This window comes from Aedes aegypti, chromosome 2, assembly GCF_002204515.2.
Source record: "Aedes aegypti strain LVP_AGWG chromosome 2, AaegL5.0 Primary Assembly, whole genome shotgun sequence".
Lineage (NCBI taxonomy): Eukaryota > Metazoa > Arthropoda > Insecta > Diptera > Culicidae > Aedes > Aedes aegypti.
Window position 1 is genome coordinate 281,531,542 of NC_035108.1, and position 18,800 is coordinate 281,550,341.

The window sequence follows — 18,800 nt, forward strand, 5'->3', positions numbered from 1 at the left end:
CAATTAATGGCGCGGCCACGTCCTTATGGTCATCGGGGAAGGGAAGGAATTTTAGTAAGATAACCATTGCTACTACAAACTGAAGTATCATATGGTCGGGGTTCTGCTAAACCGCACCAAGTGCCAAAATCTTTATTCCGAGATATTTTACTTTAAAGTATTTTCCTGTACTAGTTTACGGCGGACGATAATTTTAATTTTTTATCGCTCACATGCGATTAACATTGTTGAATAAATATACCGAGAATAAATATACTAGTAAATCATCCAAAATTAACGATGTAATTGGATTTCATTAAACAATATGAAGCACTCAGTTCACTCTGGCTGAACAAAAATTGAAAAATATGGATCTTGGTTCGGTATGATTGGATGTGTTTCACAGTTTTCAACAACACAAGTAAAATTGGAGACAAATGATGCTTATCATCACCGTGCATGTTGGAATCCATGTCACAAGTGTTTATGAGAAGGATTCGTATGTATTCAATCAAGGTTCTCACGTGTTCATACATAAATCCTAATGATCGAAGAAAACCATGAATTCGCTCTGCTAAAGCGCACCAAGTTGCTCCCATTTGGTGTACCTTTGCTGATCAAGTTCACAGCTCAATGCGTGAAGTGTTCACCAGGAATGACCATCATTTCAGATGTACATTGACCTGCTGGTGTTTTACTGCAATATAAAAATAACTACAGAATCTAAAAGTTGTTTGATTTCCATCACCATCGGATAGAACATCAGAAAAAAAGTTTCACCGGGAGTCGAACTTGTGCCTTCTGAGTGGTAATCTAGTGTGCTACCACTAGGTCATCTTCACTTCTTGAAGGAACGGTGATAAACTTGAATCAAGTAATGTGCACTTTGTCTGACGGCGTTTAATGGCGAAAATGCCATTTTCTTAACAACTAAAGCGCACCAAGTCCACCTGAGTTGTTCACACAGTAACAGATTGAATTGTTTGGTTTTTTCATTACGGCTTCTGTGTGGATTGATAAACATGTTTCATAACAAGCAAATGCAAGTATTTATGGTATGTAAATGCCTTTAATTCATGTCTAAATGTGATTTTCAGATAAACAGTACTTAGTGCGGTGTGGCTGGATAAAATTTCGAAGAAAATAGATCAACGCCACCGAAACAAATATTTAATTTTTATAAATCAATTGCTGCCCAATTCAACTGGCCTCTGTTTCTATGAGTTGCTTGGAATGGATAAATTGTAAGAATATAGAAGGAAATTAGAAAAACATAGCTTTATATCTGAAAAATGAATTCCCTCTGATGACGTGCGTTGGTTTATGGTTCACTCTGGCTGAACAAAATTACAGTTTTACGTGTCCTTCTAAACAAAATTTATGATCTAAGATTACAAGGGATTGTTCAAATCACTCGAAATTTTTATGGTAGAGAGGTTATGATTATGTAAGTCCTTTGGTGTGAAAAACTCAATTCGGGAAAAAATAACACTTGGTGCGGTTTAGCAGAACCCCGACCATATAGGATAGAATATTGGGTTAGTGGGATAGCTCTGGGAATCACCTTTGGTTGGTGATGCGATCCATGACATATTCACGCCTGAACGGGATCGCGATATTGTTCGATAAACGCATTGTACGCCGAACAAGTGTTCATCGCTAGCCCTCGCAAGAGCAAGCGTTACGATCAAAAGATCAAACACTACTAACGCAATTTGCGATCCGTGACACATTTTACCGAGCTACGCGAACGACGCGCAACACGATTGATCTTGTTAACATCACCCGCCCCCGCAGGAGTAAGCGACGTGACCAAAGGATCAAACATAAATAAATGATTTACTTGGATTTTCCCCAGTCCAAGTAATCATTATGAAAAAGAGAATCCAATCTGGCATTTGTTGGAGAGGGCTAAGGCTAAGGACGTCTGTCATGTGAAGGAAGATAGCAAAAAGTTTGAACAGTCAATTCTCCCTTACTCGATATTGAAGGGACCATCGAATTAGGGAGGTATCGAGTTACAGAACACAGAACCTATGGCTCTCTAACTCGATATCGAAATACGGAATATCGAGTAAGGGAGAGTTAACTGTATGCGCAAATTACGGGAGAACCATAAGTCTAACTTTTGGGATTGCCCTTTCCGCAATCGAATCGTTAAGGCCCGTACCAGGAAGATGAACGACAATGTTTTTGGTAGCCGAAATGCTCCAGCCAGAATCTTCAACAATTCTCATTATTCAGTTAACGATCGCTTATAATTATAATCATGCTCATTCACAAGCTAATTTTCTTCCGTCGGGTAACCGTTCGAATCTTCTGATTTCTTATAGATTTGCCCCAGGAAAATCTCATGCAAATATATACAATATATACAATATATACAATACAATATATACAATATATTGTATATATTGTATATATTGTCATTCTACGGGTAACCCTTCTAACTGATTAAAATCAAATGGAAATTCCTCTGACGCCTCTGGTAACTGCTATTCCGTATTTTCATAAACGGGACATCTCAGCAAATCATCAGAAAATGCACTTACTTCTAGTAATACATCCACTGATTTTAATTTTTTAACTGAACAATTGAATTGATGCAATGTTCAAAACCATAGTGGAGGCTGGATCAGTCCAAATTGGTGTAAAATTTACTAATAGAATGGGGCAAATAGAAACACTTTCCGACATGTTTGAATGTGCACAACTTAAACCGTGTGGATAACAAGCAATTTTGTTTGTCTTAAATATGGGTCGCGTTTTTTTTTTGTTAAGACCCCAATTGCTGTTAAAAAAAATATATCGAACAAAGATTTATAAAAATGTTGTATGTTTCTATTCACTTCGCTATGGGGCGAATAGAAACACTGTTCAGTAAATATCAATACTTTTTAAATTTTAATGGAAAAATAAACACATTGTTAAGTGCATCTTGAAGAAATTTCAACATGTATTTACTTAGTGAAGAATAAAATAATTTTTAACACTAAGTTCAATTTTCGATCATTTTTGAAATCAGCCAAAATGGCGGATGTTTCAAGCTATCAAAAATGATTGAGATTTCAATATTTTCTTCCCAATTTGTTAATGAGAAATGTAGCAAAATTTTTAATTTGAAAATAATCTAGCGATACTCTGTTGTTATTGAACTAATGAAAAAAATAATATTTCAGTAGGTTTTTAAAGTTAATCATTACATAAAAGTGGCATTTTTAACTGAAGGTCGCTTTGTTTCTTTTCGCCCCACTTTTTCTATTCACCCCGTTTTACGGTATTGGACTATGTTCCTCTAATAAACACAAATATTACTTGAATATTGTGTATTGGAATGCTCGTGCTTGAAAGCTTTCTTTTTCTCTTATATGCAGGTGAAATCAACTCACCTGTAGAAATTCTGAACCACTACGGCAAATAAAGATAATATGTTGTTAACAAAATGCTGATAAAAGTTAAATTTAGTTTTACCAAATTAGAATGTTGATGTTTTCTAGAACACCTAGATATAAAAAATAATGTAGTTTTTGAAATGATTTTGAAATGATAGTAAATAATGAATTAAAAAAGGATATCTTTCAGGATTTTCGCATTTTCTGATTGCATACTACCTGTTTAAAATTTAGAAAAATCAATGAATAATTTGAAAAATTACTCGAGAAATCATTGGGAGAAATTGCAGGAATGATCCCTTGATGAAAAGCTGATATAATTCCTATAGAAATTTCTTAGGGAAATTTTTTGAAATACCTGAGAAATCCCTGGCCTAATTTATAGGGGGAATTTATGGAAGAGTTCCAAATAGTTTTCGTAGAATGAACTTTGGTGGAATGTGTGAACCAAATCCATGAAGAATCCAAGAATCTGAACTCCTTACAACACAGAATAAACCATTGTGGATTATAGAGGTAGAATCTCTGTATGAATATTTGGAAGATATCCAAGAGTAACAACAAGAGAAATCGATAGAAGAATCACCTTCTCGTGCTTTTCATTGCGATTGTCGACTAAATAATAAGTCAAATAATGAACCCAATGTTTCATGTTTTCACTGCTATCTCTTAATTCGTATATTCCGCATTCCAATCTACCGCTTTCCCTAAATCATAGAATACTTTAGCACATCTGTGCCATATTCACTTTTGGCCGTGGATCCTGGAACCACCCACCTATCTCATTATGTCCTAATAATCTTCATTTCATTTTGTAAATGTCTCACGAAAGCTACAATCACACTCGTTCCTCTTATTATTATTCTTTTTTTTTTTCAGTGCACATCGTCCATCTACAAATATCAGTACCATAAAACTGTGTAAAGAAGCACTCAACACTATGTCCTTTGCGCCATCCAGCAAACATGTTGAACTCATTCTAAGTTGAATGTGTTGGAGCACATAAGCGCACACATTTTTACTGCCTTCTTCAGGTTCTTTGTATTACTACTATTACTCACCCTTTTCCTGATCTATTATTTTTGCCGCCTAGTTTCGACTAATGTAAAATTCCTAAACATCGAATCACTATAGCAAAGAACTACAATTAAAATGTCTCTCAAATGGTTTCGATTCATGTTTTTAGCATCTACTCTGTACAGATTCGATTCTAGTTTATGTTTTTTTTCTGATTTTGCATTCAACGATATTTGTTTTACCCCTGATTCTACTGCTAGTCAAGTCAATGTAACGAATGTGTGTATTATTATTTCATAAATGCTGTACAGGGAGATCGTCTCTCTAATCTCGATCCGTTATAAAGCATATCTTGTGTCTTACGTACTTCCTGAGCCGTTGTTGCTGCTACTGATATTGGTGCTAGCGTTGTGAGCTGGATGCGTTTGATTGCGCTGGTTCAGAACGTCGTCCACTTGAATCAGTTGCTCGATGGGAATTAGCGACAGTTCACCACCAGGGGGCGGCGCTGGAAGAGCTTCCTAAAAGCGTGAACGCATTTAATTCGAGAGCTGGGTTGTGATTAAAATAGCTAAGTGTAATTACTCTGGCTTCTTGTGCTGCCTTTTCGGCGCGCTTGGCGCGTTGTTCCTTCAGCTTCAAGGAGAAAATTGCCACCGAACGGGCCCGCTTCACCAGACTTTGCTTCAGTCGTGATTTCTTAGCGGCCAGTTCCGCCGCAGCTGTAAAAATAAGCAAGTGTGGTTTATCAGTAATCGCAATTTTAAAATAGCAAAAAAATGAAATACCTTTGGCTTCCTCTTCGGTTTGCGGTTTAACGGTGGGTGTACTTGTGCTGGTTCCGGGTTGCTCCACAGCAGGTTTTGGTGCCACGTTGCTCCACGAGGGCGCGCCTTTCAACAACTCCGAATCTGGTCCAATTGCCAACTCTTGTTGCTAGAATATTTAAGAATGTCATGTTAATATTGCTTTCCGAAACAGTTTCATCAAAACATGAAAAAAATATGTGTATAATAAAACATATATCCTTACATATTTTCATTGAATTATAAAACATGTTACTCAGCTTATTTTTGTATAAATAATACCATGACCCCACAGTTATGGATCAAATAGTGTAAAGTCTAACCTATAAAATTCAAAAAAACAACATGGAAAACGTAAAATTGTAATTTAAAACACGAATTGAATCGTTTCAAATTGGAACTTCGATTAGTAAACTATTTTGAGTGTAATATTTACATAGGATTGCATAAAAATTAAAAATTGTATCGGTTTCTGAAAACCATATTATGGATCAAATTGTGACGTATTACGGATCAGCGCGCAAAATCAAGAGATTTTCAACTCAATGCATCGGTATTGCATGATTTGGCAAAAGTTAACAATGCGTCACATATTAGTACAGAAAAAATAGCAGAAATAGAGCTGGAAACAAGGGTAAAATGCCCTTTTTGTGATACTGCATTGTAGTAACTAAGACATGAACTGTTTTCGCTCCATACCAAGTTTTCCACCCATTTTTGTCTGCTAAAAAAATGAAATTTTCAAACCTTGATGTTTTATGAGTGCTATTGTCTGAAAATGTCGAATCCAATGCTTAAAATGGCAGAAATCTACATTCTTTGGAAGTGATCCATAACCGTGGTAAACATTCATTTCCTGGCCCATATTATGGATCACTAGTTAGAAGTGCTAATATTCGATATTTTGGATCAACAATCAAGAAAAATGTATTCCAAAGATGAATTCATACTAACTCAAAGCGAACGAGCATGTTTTATTCTATAACATTTGATTTTTACCACCTGTGGGAGCTTATGAATGCTGACGGCACTTCTTACAGAAAACGACCATATAATGATAGCTGTGTGGTACCAACTAAACATTTGTCAAAAACACCGTTATTTAGCAGTTGAATGTTGTGCTTAACGTTACAAATGGTAGACGACAAATAGTATGACATGGAAAAAATATGTTTTACATCAACGTTTATGTTTTGAGCGAGTTATCCGATGTTGAACGCCAAAGTGATCCGTAACTGTGGGTGGTCCGTAACTGTGTGGGCATGGTACGTATTTCTATCAACCGTGATGCAGATACGGACTGGTTCGGAAATAAATTGAAAACATTCAAAACGGTTGATTCCCAAGCTAAAAAAAATTTGTCTGCAACAATTTCTCTGGCAAATATTCAGACCATTTCTTAGTTCAAGATGAATCAACGATTATTAAAAAAAATGTTCATTAGGGTAAAGAGTTTTTTTTGTTGAATATTTCATTTAAGAAGTTAAAATTAAATAAAAATATCAATTATCTGGCGGGGACTCAACTGTAAACCTAAATCGTTTGGATTTATGGCTATGCTTTAACCCTCTAATACCCAAATTTTTATTTTCGATCTAAATATCATGTTTAGTTATCTAAAATCGTTCTAAACACGTTTTGGGCAATGATTTATTCGCAAATCTATGAATTTTGGTTTTTGACTTTTATAATTTTTATTATTGAACATTCTATCCTTTTTCATTTTTTCTTGAAGCCTCTTCTAATTGCTGATTTTTGGCAATAATAAAAAATTCAAGTTTTTACGGTACTTTTAAAAATATTGAATTTTTAATATTTTTCCGGAAATATTTTTATTTTCGGTGTAAATAACGGAAAAACAGATTTGAATTTATTTTAATACCACCCAGCTGTTCTTCTGTGATAGGTTGATAGTAGAAAAATATAAAAATTACGATTTTTTATATTACAGGTTAAATGAACCCCATGCATTTGTCGGTTATATAAGAATGTAATTTTTCAAACAATTATCAAAAATACAAAAAACTTTCAAAAGTCATAAAAAACTTTTCTTATATGCGTGTTTTGAGTCAAGGTGTAAGCTAAAAAAAAAATTATTTTGATTTCCGAGCTACGAAAAAATACACAAAATTCCAAAGTGTACCCCGTCTGAAGGCGGGGTTGGGTATTAGAGGGTTAAGGGAACAAAAAGAGGTTTTATTACTTGCCCAACGTTTTGAAACGGGATCGGTGTCTTCTTCAGGGGGAAACTAATTTAGTCGTTTTTGATCTTAAGTTTTGTCGAACTGTAACTGTCTTGTAAATTAATTGTTGGTACATTACTGGAATTGTTTCTCTAAACTTGTAACGGACTAACGACAAATAGAGAAATCATCCAAGTCATGTACCAACAACCAATTCACAAGACAATTACAGACAAAACTCAAGACTAAAAACGACAAAATTAGTTTCCCCCCGAAGAAGACACCAACTCCGTGTCGAAACGTTGGGCAAATAATAAATCTCGTTTTGTACCCTCAAAGACTGCGTAGCCATTAAATCCGAACCATATCAATTATGTTATATATTATATTTAAGGTACCCCAGGGCAAGTGGAACTTAACAAAATGGCAGTTCAGACATATTGTTCTATATATCTTCCAATCAAAAATATTTCTGCTCAGTCATCTTACGGCAACATACTTTCTGATGTTTGCATGAATGAGAATTGATTGTACCGAAGTATTGAAAACGTTTGTATAAAGTCTGAAAATGAGCTATAGGCCGCAGTTACCCATTCAATTCAAAATAATAATACACCTCATAATATTGATCATCAATCATGTTGGATGTACAGTGCGCATCGTACCTTCGTGCTGTGCGTACGCGAATTCTCTCTGCTCTTGGAAGTTTTCTTAAAAACTACCTAAAGCAATAAAACAGTACTTTTCAGTGCTACACAAACAGTACTTTTCAGTGCTAAAATTTAAAACGGTACTTTTCAGTACTATTTTTTCTACTATTGATCCCTTTACGATCCTTGTTTGGACCCGTGCCTCCGATTTTTCGTTGGACCCGTTGGCGAAAGCTAGCGGTGGTAATCCTTCTTGGACACCGTCTAGGGAAAAAACCTCTCGAAGGTCACGTATTTCTCCTTTATTAACTAAACATGGTATCAACAACTAACAAAAGGAAGGGTGAATCTCTGAATTCACTACTTCCTTCTAAAAAAGTGGGTTTTAAAACTGTCACTACACGTGGCAAGAATGGAAGAAAGGACGCTTCCCCGGAATGCGAAGTTTCTTCCAAGGGTGAAATGAATAATTGCATCGAAATGAGCAATCAGTTCGATGCTCTAGACAAATTTTCCGAACACCAAATCGAAGCAGCCTCTAGCCCAGGCTCTTTGATTCAAGTGAGGAAGCAAAGAGTGCCGCCTATCGTGGTCAGTTGTTCCGGATTTGGGGGATTTAGGCAGGAGATCTTGAACTCCATTAGGGGAATCAAGGTTTCCTTCCAAATCGCAAAGAAAGGAGACTGTCGCGTTTTGCCGGAAACTCTTAAAGATCGCGAACTTCTTCTCAGACATCTTGAAGAGAAGAAGCACAAATTTTTCACTTATGACGATAAAACTGAACGTTTGTTCAAAGTTGTCTTGAAAGGTCTCTCAAGTGACTATAAGTCACCTGAAGAGATCAAAAATGGAATAAATGATTTACTTGGATTTTCCCCAGTCCAAGTAATCATTATGAAAAAGAGAACCCAATCTGGCATTGTTCGGAAAGGGCTTTCTCAAGAATATTATTTAGTTCACTTTAACAAAAAAGAACTAAATAATATTAAAGCTTTAGAAAAAGCTAAACTTATGTTCGATGTCCGTGTGACGTGGGAACATTTCCAGAAACCTGGAGGAAATTACCAGAACCCCACTCAGTGCCGTCGGTGCCAAAAGTGGGGTCATGGTACAAAAAATTGCCGCATGGATGCTAAATGCATGATTTGTGGAGGTTCTTCTCACGCTAAGGACGACTGTCCTGTGAAAGAAGATACCAGAAAGTTTGAATGCGCCAATTGCAAGGGCCCTCACAAAGCAAACTTTTGGGAATGCATTTCACGCAAAAGAGTCGTTGAGGCTCGTGCCAGGCAGATGAAGGATAATATCCGTTACGATAACGGTCGTTTCCGGAATTTGCCTGGTAAAGCATCGAACAATGCTCATTTTTCAGTTAACGATCGCTTGATTAGGAATCATACCCACCAGGAAGATCATAATCATGCACATTCACAAACAAATTTTAATCCATCGGGTAGCCGTTCGAATCTTTCAATTTCGAATGTATCTACCCACGGTAAATCGTTTGCCGATATCGTAGCAGGTAATTTGAACTTTTCCCCTATTCGTTCCATGAGTACCCATTCTACTTGTTTCAAATCAAATGGAAAAAACCCTACCGCCACAGGTAACTCCTACCCCGCTTCATCGTCTACCGAAAATTCTAATGGGAAATCATCAGATGATATGTCTGCCTCTGATTTTAATTTTCTAACTGAACAATTGAATCTAATGATTGATGCAATGTTCAAAGCCACCGCTATGACTGAAGCAGTCCAAGTAGGTGTAAAATTTACAAATAAAATTGTTATTGGATTACGTTTTTCTAATGGATCCAAATAATAATTTAAATATTTTAAATTGGAATGCTCGTTCTCTGAATGGTAAAGAGGACGAGCTGTTTAATTTTCTTACAGCTAATAACGTGCATATAGCAGTTATTACCGAAACTTATTTAAAACCTGGATCCAAACTAAAACAAGATCCTAACTTTTTTGTTTATCGTAATGATCGACTTGATGGGGCATGTGGGGGAGTTGCAATCATCATTCATAGGCGTATAAAACATCAACTGTTTTCGTCATTTGAAACTAAAGTTTTTGAAACTTTAGGTGTTTCTGTTGAAACACAGTTTGGTAAATATACTTTCATAGCTGCCTATTTGCCTTTTCAATGCTCTGGACAGCAAGTTAATTTGCTCCAAACTGACTTGCGAAAATTGACTCGCAATAAGTCAAAATTTTTTGTCATTGGTGACTTTAATGCCAAACATCGGTCATGGAATAATTCTCAAAGTAATTCCAACGGCAGAATTTTATTTGATGAATGCTCTTCAGGATATTTCTCAATTCAATACCCTGATAGCCCTACATGTTTTTCCTCTTCTAGAAATCCATCTACGATTGACTTGGTCTTAACCGACTCTAGTCATCTTTGTAGCCAATTAGTTACTCATGCTGATCATGTCCCTGTTACATTTCAAATATCGCATGAAGCGATTCTCAATCCTATCAGCTCCACTTTCAATTATTTACGAGCCGACTGGAATATATATGAAACGTATGTTGACTCTAATCTTGATGTTAACATTTCTTTAGAAACTACAATTGATATTGACAATGCTCTTGAAACTTTAACAAATTCCATTGTTGAAGCCAGGAACATTGCAATCCCAAAATGTGAAGTAAAATTTGAATCCGTGATTATAGACGATGATCTTAAACTCTTGATCCGTCTTAAAAACGTGAGGAGAAGGCAATTTCAACGCACTCGTGATCCTGCTATGAAAATTATATGGCAGGATTTGCAGAAAGAAATCAAGAAACGTTTTGCTCAACTAAGAAACAAAAATTTTGAAAATAAAATTTCTCAATTGGACCCTGGCTCTAAGCCCTTTTGGAAATTATCTAAAATCTTGAAAAAACCTCAGAAACCAATACCGGCATTGAAAGAGGAAAACAAATTATTACTAACTAATTGCGAAAAAGCTCAAAAACTTGCTATGCAGTTTGAAAGTGCGCACAATTTTAATTTAGGTCTTGCTAGTCCAATTGAAAATCAAGTTACTCAGGAGTTCGAAAATATTCTCAATCAAGAGAACGTTTTCGAAAATGCCTGGGAGACTGATTTGGAAGAAGTGAGAACTATTATTTAAAAATTCAAAAATATGAAAGCTCCTGGCGATGATGGAATTTTCTACATCCTCATCAAGAAACTTCCAGAAAGTAGCTTATCATTTTTAGTTGATATATTTAACAAATGTTTTCAATTAGCATATTTTCCTGACAAATGGAAAAATGCTAAGGTTGTTCCAATTTTAAAACCAGACAAAAATCCTGCAGAAGCTTCTAGCTATCGTCCAATCAGTTTGCTTTCCTCCATCAGTAAACTTTTTGAAAAGGTTATTTTGAACAGAATGATGGCCCACATCAACGAAAATTCAATTTTTGCCAATGAACAGTTCGGATTCCGCCATGGACATTCGACCATTCATCAACTTTTACGTGTAACAAATTTGATCCGTTCCAACAAATCTGAAGGCTACTCTACTGGTCTTGCTCTTCTAGACATAGAAAAAGCATTCGACAGTGTTTGGCATGAAGGTTTGATTGTAAAATTGAAAAACTTTAATTTTCCAACATACATTGTTAGAATAATTCAAAGTTATCTGTCAAATCGTACACTTCAGGTTAATTATCAGAACTCCAGATCTGAAAGACTTCCTGTAAGAGCTGGTGTTCCCCAAGGCAGCATTTTGGGACCAATATTATACAATATTTTCACATCTGACTTACCTGAGTTACCTCAGGGATGTCAAAAATCTTTGTTTGCGAATGACACAGGCCTCTCCGCCAAAGGACGAAGCCTGCGTGTCATCTGTAGTCGATTGCAAAAAAGTTTGGATATTTTTTCTTCATACTTGCAAAAATGGAAGATTTCTCCTAATGCTTCCAAAACTCAACTAATAATATTCCCACATAAACCAAAAGCTCTTTATTTGAAACCTTCAAGTAGACATGTTGTCACGATGAGAGGGGTTCCAATAAATTGGTCAGATGAAGTTAAGTATCTAGGGCTCATGCTAGATAAGAATTTAACTTTCAAAAATCACATTGAGGGCATTCAAGCCAAATGTAACAAATATGTAAAATGTCTCTATCCCCTTATTAATAGAAAATCAAAACTTTGTCTTAAGAACAAGCTTTTGATATTCAAACAAATTTTCAGGCCAGCCATGTGGTATGCTGTACCAATATGGACTAGCTGTTGTAATACCAGGAAGAAAGCTCTGCAGAGAATTCAAAATAAAATTTTGAAAATGATTCTGAGGCTTCCTCCCTGGTATAGTACCAATGAGTTACATAGAATATCCAATGTTGAAACATTGGAACAAATGTCAAATAAAATAATCAATAATTTCAGGCAAAAATCGTTACAATCTTCTATTGCCACGATTAATGCGTTGTATGTTTAGGTTAAGTTAGATTAAGTATATTCAAAGCGTTTTTTTCTCTTATAAGCAGGTGAAATCAACTCATCTGTAAAAAATCTGAACTGCTACGGCAAATGAAATGTAATATGTTGTTAACAAAATGTTAATAAAATCTTAGATTTGTTTTACCAAATAAGGATGATAGTGTTGTCTAATAACACAGAACACCTAGATATAAGAAATAATGAATGTAATGTTTGGAATGATAATAAAGAAATTAAAAAAAAAATCATATTGGATGTAGATGGAGATGTATTTCATGTTGGATACATATTTGATGTATTTACTTGTACTTTGATTCTATACCATTATCCGGAATACCATTACCCGGAATGCAATTTACCGGAAGACCATTTACCGGAATGCATCATTACCCGGAAAGCCAAATCATTCATTTTCGACGGCGTTTATCAGTACATTTGTACCGTGCACACCCGCTCATTTGAAAGGTATCGCATGCAAACCATTGGGGTTCATTTTTAATTTGAACTTCTAGTCACCCTACGAACAACAGAAAATCGTTCTACTGGTTACCCTTTTGGCTGTTTTATTTTGATTCTGCGTTCCGTTTCACAGCGTTCCATTTCACTTTACTACGTTCCAGGAGCTAAATGACGTTTGAACCATTTTTAATCTGAACGATGTGCAAATTAGCGGGGTACAGATTAAAAAGTGTTCAGATTAAAAGTGGTAAAACCAACGGGGGTACCCGGTATACAATTTTTATTCTCTTTCATTGCTGCTCACCACAAAATATGTCACGCTAACATTCTCGACTCCCTCGGTTTCCATAGACACTTCTTCAAAAAACATCTCCAAACAGCTATGGACCAAATATGTTGTTCTTCTTGCCGGCGTTACGACTCAACTGGGACAAAACCTGCTTCTCAGCTGTTCTAGGAACATTTTAACAGTCAATAGCTGAGAGCCATTTTTACATTCTTTCATAGTTTGACAAGTATGTAAAAATCTAGCTCCGAAACGTTGTCGAATTTGCCGCAACGAAGGCCTTAAGCTATGAACGAATATTACGATACCAAAATTTGATTGAACATGTAATTTTTTGGCGGTTTATTTAGGAAAAAAAACCCCGATATAGATCGGAAAACTAAGCTATAAAACTAAAAATTACAGGCAAGGATAAAAAGAATGAAAGGAATTAATTTTGTTAGGCTGATACAAATATTAATTTTATTTTGTCCGAGTCTACTTTGAAGGTACGAGAGGGGAGGGTAAACATATATGAGGAACTTTCGTTTAAAGTTTTAATATTTAACATTAATTGTTGAACTTTTTTCATTCGTCCTCTGAACGGCCATTTTCCCTAATTTTTGTGCCTTGAAAAAAATTAATATCTAACTCATTTAAAAAAAATCATGAGTCTTTGTTTTCTCCTCTCCAATATTTTGGACTGTTTGAAGGGGGGACAAAAAAAATATTTGTGTCAGTCTTATACATATTTGATGCTAGATATTAACGAGGTCAGTAGAAATAAAAAAAACGCCTTACAAATAAGGTAGGGTGCATTTGAGTAAATGAAACATCTCAGCATTTAAAGATGGTTGGAGTTATAATGGTTTCTTCTTCCCTTAAGTTAAAACAGTTTAGAATTAAATTTTAATATTGTATCATAATATAAAAAAAAAACTCTTATCTTACGAGGAAGCGACATATAACAATGCAATTTACTTTTCAGCTTGATAGTTTGAGGAAATTTAAAAAAAATCAAGACGAAAACTAAGAGCGTCATGGTGATTAAAAGTAGGGACACTACTCGCTATTGTGACGTCTGTCTTTGGATTCTTAAATGTTCAATATTTAGATCAATTTTTAATTTTTCCTTTGAATTTGCTTTAGTTTGCTATTTGTCTGTACACCGAATTCAATTACCGGGTAATACACTAGAGAGAACAATAAGCAAACAAAAGAAGAAGATTTTGGTCATTTTCGACTAAACACATTTTGCCAAAAATGGCCAAAAACTCGAAAGAACCGCCAACCAAATAAAGGAGGGTGAATATCAGATGACCTGAAATAGGTCATTCTAGAAAAAGGGATATACGGGGGATTTTCATTCGGTTGATTGACGTTTGTGGAAACGACATTCGGCGAATTGACACTCTGCGAAAAGTACCACAACCAATCGTATTTAAAATTATAATCATTGCTTATTTATTATCATTTGGATGGAGAATTGACGGTTGAATGTTAAAAGAAAAGTTAAATCGTTGTAGCCAAATTTAGCCAGTTTAGCCATGACAAGCTGAAAAGATGAGTTGAAAGAACAGCTTATTTTTAAAAGAAGGGTGAATCATCTATGGAATGCAAAAATGTGAAGAAGGTGCATATTAACATGATCAAGTATGAAGATATCTTAGACTCCTCTTCGATGCTTATGTATTTTATCGTTGTCCATTATCGTTGGTGGTCATTTTAAATAATTTTAAGTCAACATACTGACCTGAATGACCGTAAAACGGATAAAAGGACGTTAATGAAAAAAGTCGAGAAATGGAGATAAAATTTTCCGGTAAATGGTCCTTCCGGGTAATGGTTTTCCGGTAAATGGTTCTTTCCGGTAAATGGTTTTCCGGTAAATGGTCTTCCGGTAAATGGTCTTCCGGAAAATTGCATTCCGGGTAATGGCTTTCCGGGTAATGTCAGAGAACCTGTACTTTTATTGCTGTAATGTTTGGCAGAGCACCGCAGTTTGATGACAAGAGAGTTGATAAGAGACACTTGTCAAACACAATATTACACACAATTTTTTTCCTTTTACAGCGAATTAAACAAATACAATAATCCAGAATCATTTGTACAAGAACTAGATTCACATTTAAGATCGTTTTCAAATTTTTATCAAATAGTAATTAGAGTATTAAGAATTTCAGGCGTTCATTCAGTCATTGGCAACATTTGACAATCGTTCATTTCAACATTGAATGAAAAAAATGAAACTTTTTAAGCAAGAACCAGAAAAATACAATGTGTTTCTGAAGTACCTTGTAAACTTTGGATATGATTGATATTGATATTTACATCAAATCATGTTAAATTTATAAAAATAATCTAATTTTCATAACACAATGGACGCATTTCGCGCCAACTCGAACAGTTGTTGGCAAAGCCCTCTCAGATTTCAGTGAAACTTGCTGGATGTGTAGACCTTGACTAACTAAGCCACTTTGCAAACCTGTTTTTTTCCAAAATTTATCTGTACTATCTTTTAGAAAGGGTCAAACTTTTTGACCGGATTTTTTACAAAATAATGTAATCGAAAAATGGCAAAAATGTATTGTATGAATGCCTCGGACTGCAAATCTCTTAAATAAAGAAATCTGTCTTGAAGAATTCTAGACTTCTAGATAATTGGCTAAATTTGAATAAAAATACTGAATAAATCTCATTTGAGGCCTACACTAAAAAATAAATGATTTTCAAAATTTAAAATCGATTTAAAAAATATAGGATAGTTGAAGGGTATCTAAGAGAGCCGAAAGAGGTGTAGAGTTGTGAAGGAGAATGTGGAGTCGTGACGGACTTTGGTTTCAGGTTGGCCAACGGCTGCAGAATCGTTACCCCTTTCTGTGGCATAGTTGGTTAACGCACCCAGTCTAGCGAATTGGGAGTCGTGGGATCGAAGCCCACTAGAAGGAATCCATTATTTTTCACAATTTTATATCTCAATTTGTCCAAATTGACCCCGTCGGCTGGTTTGAGCCGTAATTAGTTGTGTAAAAAATATGTAATTTTTTTATTTTGATGAAATTTTGTCCTAACACCTATCTTGAGGTTTGTATAAAAAATGGATATGAGACCTTATCGACAATATTATTCTTCTATCAAAAAACCTGATTGTTCATATTTTATTTTATTATATTTCTTCAATATCGGTATCGGTGATACATCGGATATAACATTATCGATCGAGCCGATATCCGATTGTTCAAAATGGAATCATTTTTTTTTCACATGTTATCACATTTTCCCTCGGGACTAGACAAAACAATAAAGGAATAATATTTTCGACGAGGTCTTATATAGGGTAAGTGATCCATTAGTTGTGGGTGTTCCTATAGTTGCGGTAGTGCCATTTCCACTAATTTTAGTTCACTTGCCACAGAACCGACACTGCCAATCGACGTATTGGCTTGGTGATGCACGGAATAGATGAAAAAGGTGTCCAATTTGCCTTAACACTGCTGAAATAACACTAAAACTGCTAAAACTTCTCTTACTTGTACCAATAGTTGCGGTAAAGTGTTCCTATAGTGGAGAATCCCAACAAACAACTATAGGAACACAAATAAAAAATATACCGCCACTAAAGGAACAGTGTACCAATAGTGGAGATATTATTTTTCACTGACATGCCGTGGGTTACTGCGATGAAATCATTTTTCTCATTAAGTTCATGGTCGTTACTTCCCGTTACAACATTAACATGTACATTAATTGCGCTTCTTGAATTTAAGCGGTTAAATGAAGTTCAATCGTGCTTAGTACCTCCATTATGGGAACATCTACCCTATCCATTTTTTTGGAATTCTAACACGATGATTCCCGAATGGATTTTAACCGGACTCTTTTTGTTGGATTCTATGTGTCAAAATATGAAGAAAATTCAAAGCCTTTCGGGTGATGGGCCAGTGGTGTAGCTAGGCGAGGGTCTTAAAGTGGTAAGTTTTTACATAACGAATATATTATTGTAAAAGTTTCTTATTCAACAAAATATATAATTTTAATGCTAATTGCATTAGCTATAAGGAAAATGAATGAAAATCTATATTATTTGTTGTGTCTATATTGAAGCGATGCTTGCTGATTCCACGATGGCTTGCTCTATTTTCACAACCTAATTAATTTTGATCATGTCGCTGAATTCAGCTATAACTGAATATTCGGTAGCAGCAGATGTTTTGCTATTTTTTTGTCGGTGGCGTTCGGCTGAGTGAGTGAATTTTCCCATGATTGATGAGAAGTAAGTCAAGGTATGACTGTATACATTTATGTGACACAGAAACAATCATCTATTGAAGAAACGTTTTACTCGTTTTTAATTATGCGTAATATTTTTAGAACTTTTGTGGAACATATTTAAACTAACACCTAACCGTAAGCTATCTGTTTCAGCTGATTCATTGGACTTATTGCCCTCATCAACTTGCAGAAGTTTAGTGTAAAGGATTTTTAGTGTGCACCTTGAAAAAGGTTTCCTGATATACAAGCAAACAAACAACGGAGCACTGGTGGAAAAAAATTGTGTTCAAAATGAATGATTGTAAACCAAACCAGGAGAAATGCAGCACACTTCTAAAGCTGACACAAAGAGTAAAAGATTTAAAACTATACACTTCCGGACACTTTCTTTTCAGTTTGTGAATAATATATCTACTTCTCCCAATTAATAGAATTCCATCACTTCGTTAACATTACGTGAAACAGTTCGTGAAATGAAGATAAATTTCAGGCTAGATGTTGATTATGTCAGTATTACTTGAAACGTCCTTCCTTGTGGCTAACGTCCCCTATGGGAACGGCTTGGCGTGTTGTTCGAATAACACTACCAGGCTGCCTTGGTAGTGTTATTCGAACGCCACGCCAAGCCGTTCCCATATGGGACGTTACCCTCAAGGAAGTTCGTTTCAAGTAATACTGTTGCATATGATAATCCCTTACGGTACATATCCATCTAGTTTTCATTGCTTTCTTCTTCTTGCTACCTATTACTGTGAGCAAACCAGAACGATATGCCGGTAAACAAATTAAATATAATCGCAAAGAAACCAGCAAACCGTATGAGGTTTTCAAATCGTTTGGCATAAATTGATAGTATGCAACAGATTGAACTCGAAGAAAATATACCCTGTGCCAAATATTGACGGTGGCTTTAGCTACCAGTAGTATATCTGTCAGATGCTGGACATGGGAGTGCACACGAATAGGATTCGATCGAAAACTGGATCCACTGTAATCAAGAATGAGGGTGATGTGATACTGTATCAAAAATAGTCCGGTTGAAAACCCCGGGATGCACCATCGTGATCCTCCCTTGTAAAAGAATGCTGTCATCTCCGAATATAATGTGATGAGGAACGCGTCAAGAGCATTGTTCATATGGAATTATCGATAATTGACTCGCTTATTGAGCTTCATTGAACTCTGAAATGATTGTGACTTTCACCCGTATAATTTTGTTTGAAAATGATACGATAAAAAAATAAGACTGGAAAATCCTTCGAAATGCCAATCTCGTAATATATGGAGTTTCATTGAATTCTGAGAAAATGTAGACTTCATTT

The 18,800-nt window shown here is 35.4% G+C and overlaps 1 protein-coding gene across 1 annotated transcript in view; it reads right to left on the reverse strand.

Annotated features, from left to right (window-relative positions):
* Nucleotides 1–4,747: 4,747 nt before the first annotated feature.
* LOC5565769 (anoctamin-8) overlaps nucleotides 4,748–18,800 on the reverse strand; it is a 106,209-nt gene continuing 92,156 nt past the window's right edge. Inside the window, exons 16-18 of the mRNA XM_021839577.1 lie at nucleotides 5,177–5,324; nucleotides 4,974–5,110; nucleotides 4,748–4,909 (exon numbers count right to left, since the gene is read on the reverse strand). Coding sequence (XP_021695269.1) covers nucleotides 4,748–4,909; nucleotides 4,974–5,110; nucleotides 5,177–5,324 — 447 coding nt within the window. The remainder of the gene's footprint in view (nucleotides 4,910–4,973; nucleotides 5,111–5,176; nucleotides 5,325–18,800) is intronic.